The 4,176-nt window shown below is 34.4% G+C and overlaps 1 protein-coding gene across 1 annotated transcript; it reads left to right on the top strand.

Annotated features, from left to right (window-relative positions):
- Window positions 1-757: 757 nt before the first annotated feature.
- On the top strand, window positions 758-1,693 carry LOC109681079 (olfactory receptor 2G3-like). The gene has a single exon (XM_020155654.2). The coding sequence runs from the start codon at window positions 758-760 to the stop codon at window positions 1,691-1,693; it is 936 nt and encodes a 311-aa protein (XP_020011243.2).
- The last annotated feature ends 2,483 nt before the right edge of the window (window positions 1,694-4,176 follow it).

Genomic DNA, 4,176 nt, shown 5'->3' on the forward strand with positions numbered 1-4,176 from the left:
TTATACTGCACTTTTACTCCCTCCTTTTTTGTGTCTGTAGTGGGGTCTGAAGTTAGGTCTTCACACTTTATGGTAAGTATTTTACCATATGAGCCACACTTCCAGACCATCATTCTCATTTTAAACATAATGACACCATTCCAGTTTACACAGTATGGAAGTGAGGGAACTAAAAGAATTAGCAATTAGAGTTTCACATGTCTATTTTTGCTGGTGTGATATTTGCTCTGTTGGGTGTCAGAGTGACTAAGAACTGGACGTATATAAGGGTGACACCGAATGAACTTATGCTGGGGTCCTGACTTTGCTTATCAATTAGTAGAGTAGCACATGAAGTAATGGCTTCCATTAACTATTTCCTTGAATGCTCCCTTTGGCTCCTCTTTTGTTAGCTGCAGAAGTAAAACAGAGAATCAGATCTTTTGAAATAGATGATGTCCGATTAAGACTTTGAGTTTGAAATGATTATCAATAGGTGAAAGGAAATTCTTATTTTGAAAAGCCAAATAAATCTGCTTAACTCCATTGAGATTCGAATTTGATATTCCTATCTCACAAGACTATCTCCTCCAAAGCTGGAGAAAAACTTTCCATTTCTATTAAAGCTCAGAACCCAGGAGACAATCTCTGGTCAGGATTTTTACCGACTTTCTTACATGTTGACTCTCCCTGACAGAGACATTTAGGGGACTTGATTTTGTCTTCAAATGAGTGGTTCTGCGGTTCTGTCTTCTATGAAATGAAGGGAGGCTGAAAAATGGATAAAATGAAAATGAACCACACTGTGAATGAATTTGTGTTCTTGGGGCTTTCATCTGATCCAAAGGTGCAGTGCATTCTTTTTGTTATATTCTTGTTCTTCTATGTTTTATCAGTGGTTGGGAATGTTATTATCATCATCATTATCCAGATAGAGCCTCATCTCCAAACCCCCATGTACTTCTTTCTCACAAATTTGTCATTTTTGCACATTTGCTACACATCCACTAATGTCCCACAAATGCTGTCCAACATGATGGGGAGAAAGAAGACTATCCCATTCTTCAGTTGTACTATTCAGTTGTACTTCTCTCTCTCCTTTGGGATGATTGAATGTGTTCTCCTTGGTGTCTTGGCTTATGACAGATATGTAGCCATTTGTCATCCTCTTCATTATACTGTCATTATGGACCAAAACACCTGTATCCAACTGGCAGCCATTTCTTGGTCCAGTAGCTTTCTGAGTTCCATGGTTATCAATATGCTCACCTTGAGTTTGCCCTACTGTGGGCCCAATGTCTTGAATCACTTTTTCTGTGAGGTGCCTTCTGTTCTGAGGCTGGCTTGCACTGATACCTCACTCATTGAGCTGGTTGTTTTTATCTTCAGTATCATCATTGTCTTTATTCCTTTCTTCCTCATTGTTGTTTCCTATGTCCGGATCCTTCTGTCTGTCTTCAGGATGCAATCAGCCTCTGGGAGGTACAAGGCTCTGTCCACCTGTACTTCCCAGTTGACAGTAGTGGGCTTATTCTATGGAACTGCTGTCTTCATGTACATGAGACCCCAGTCAAAATCTTCCAGGGCTGGAGGCAAGGTCATAGCAGTGCTCTACACTGTGATCACACCCATACTTAATCCCCTAATCTATAGCCTAAGGAACCAGGATGTAAAAGGAGCTTTAAGGAGAGCTATTAAAAAACAGAGGACATAGAAGCTATTCATGGAACATGAACCTCAATTGTTAATATATGCTAGTTAACCTTCTGAATGTGAAGGAACAGAGTAAAAATTACTTAGATTGTCAATATCTACTCTGGCCATTCAAAAAAAGACCACCTGTAAATTCAACAGGAGAAATGTTTCCCCTCCAAGGATACAGCAAATCTCTAATGTGTCAAAACAACTGTTTTTATTGAGTGAATAATAATATTTTGTTACTTGCTGAAAAAACTTGCTTCTACAAAATCATGATTTTCCAAAATTATTTGAAATTATATCAGTAAGATGAAATATCTTAACTCTGCCTAGAAAATCTAAATCACTTTGAAACAGAGAAATCTCAATTTCCTATGCAGGTGTGTAAAACTTCAGATTAAGTGTTTTTAGATGCAGCATTCCACATGAGTTAAGTTTGTAATTTCCAAGGAAAGGGTACTTTGTATTTACTGTCTGGTTTAGACTTGATGTAAATACCTTCACATACAGCCCTGATTTGCAATAGTCAATTAAAATATTGTTTCATTTCAATTTTACCTAAACTTAATCCTTTTCCCAATCGTATGATAGCTCTTTTTCTTCATGTTTGATGAGATACTCTAAGGTTACCAGATGTTTATTTCCTCTTTGCAATGGATCAGGAAATCTTATTTAATTTAATTCCAGTTTGTTACTGGTTGTTACAGACTGAATGTATGGACTGGGGATTAGCATTGATTAGAAGCAGATTTGGTTAAGTGTTAATTAATGAACTAATTTTTTCCTTCATAACCTATTACCGGATGACTGCATAATAGAATGTTAACAAAACAGAAATGTCCTCATATACACATAGAATACAATTACATATATTCATAAACATTTATAATATAATTATATACACATATATACACATTTACTATCAAGTTGGCAAATTATGATGATTGCATTTATAAAGAAAATAATTATCAGAGGCAATAACAGAAAATGATAAGTAGGATCTCCCTCTCTAAGAAGCAGTACAGAGACCAAAAGGACAGATAAGAGAAAGGTTGACTAGCAGAGCTTTCTCAGTAAAGGGTGGTTATGAGCAAATACTGCAGAGATAGGAAAGAGTAAGTTCTGACTGAAGGAAAACGAATGAGAAGCAGAGCAGCAGGAAGTCTGGCTGCTGAGGTAAGAGCTGTTAGTCATGCAGGGCTAAACTGATGTGGCACACAGTGGGGATTTATTCTTGGTAAAACATAGATATTCTGAAGAGTGACATGAGACAACTTAAAATTTTGAAAATATTTTATGATATATGAAGGACAAAGTATATACACACACACACATATATATACATGTATATACACACACACATATATATGAAATGCATACATAAACATTATAAATTTGTGAAAACAAGTGTTTCCTGTGTTTTGAAGCTTGTCACCTAGTGGTATTTTCAAAGGGAATTGTTCTTGTACTTTGAATTAAGAGAATAGACAAATATAATTTAATATTAATATAATTAATATTTTCTTCTCTTTATTCATATATTCATATGTACATGCATTGTTTGGGTCATTTCTCCCCTCTGCCCTCACCACTTCCATCTCCCCCACACCCCTCTTGCTTCTAGGCAGAACCTGTTCTTCCCTTTTCTCCAATTTTGTTACTAGGGTCTATGATTGATATACTACTCAGAGATAAATTGTTTCTAAAATGGTTTCTCACTCGTTTAATCTACAGTTTAGAATAAACACAAAAGATGTAATTCATCTTTCAGAGTCATCTGATACCTAAACACAAAGGTCTTATACAATCAGTAGGCAATCAGTAGGTAAGGCAGCTCTGATGATATAAATTAGACATCAATGACATAAAGTTTAGATATTTAAAAGGCAAAATCAAAAAGTAAAGTCACTAACCAGAGTCACTTCTTCCTTACAGAGAAGTTTTTCTTTAAAACTATTTCCTTTTGTATATAAAAGACTAAGGATATTATATATTTGCTTAATACATGACATAGGATTAGAAAATATTCAGCTAACAAACTTTCTTTGTAAAACTTACTTAGAGCAAACAATGCCATTTATAATTCTTCAAAGAATCATCAAATAAGAAAGACATGCTTAGCTGACTGTGTATTATTTAAAAACATAACATATTAACTTTGCAAAAGGAACTTAAAATTTTTAGATTCAACTTGAAAGTTTTCTTTTTTATGGGAATTTACCAAAAAATTTAAAAATTGATTACCTCTCAACTATAAAATTTGATGAATTAAATTGTGTAAAGTTATTCTTAGAAGCCCATATTTAGCCAAAAATTTAAAACAAGTGGAAGTGAATTTTGCTTTATTAGCAATTCATTTTTGACTAGTTTGTTTGTTACCAATAATTTGCAACTAGGTGAACCAAAATAAATAATGTAATTCATATAGCCTATTCCCTAATCTAGGTCTCATGTGGTCCTCTGTTCTTAAAATTTTATTACTAAAATTTTAGTAATAAT

Source organism: Castor canadensis, chromosome 1 (assembly GCF_047511655.1).
Source record: "Castor canadensis chromosome 1, mCasCan1.hap1v2, whole genome shotgun sequence".
NCBI classification, from domain to species: Eukaryota; Metazoa; Chordata; class Mammalia; order Rodentia; family Castoridae; genus Castor; species Castor canadensis.

Excerpts from the sequence above, each read along its gene's own strand:
- LOC109681079 (XM_020155654.2), top strand. The coding sequence starts at position 758 with ATGGATAAAATGAAAATGAACCACACTGTGAATGAATTTGTGTTCTTG.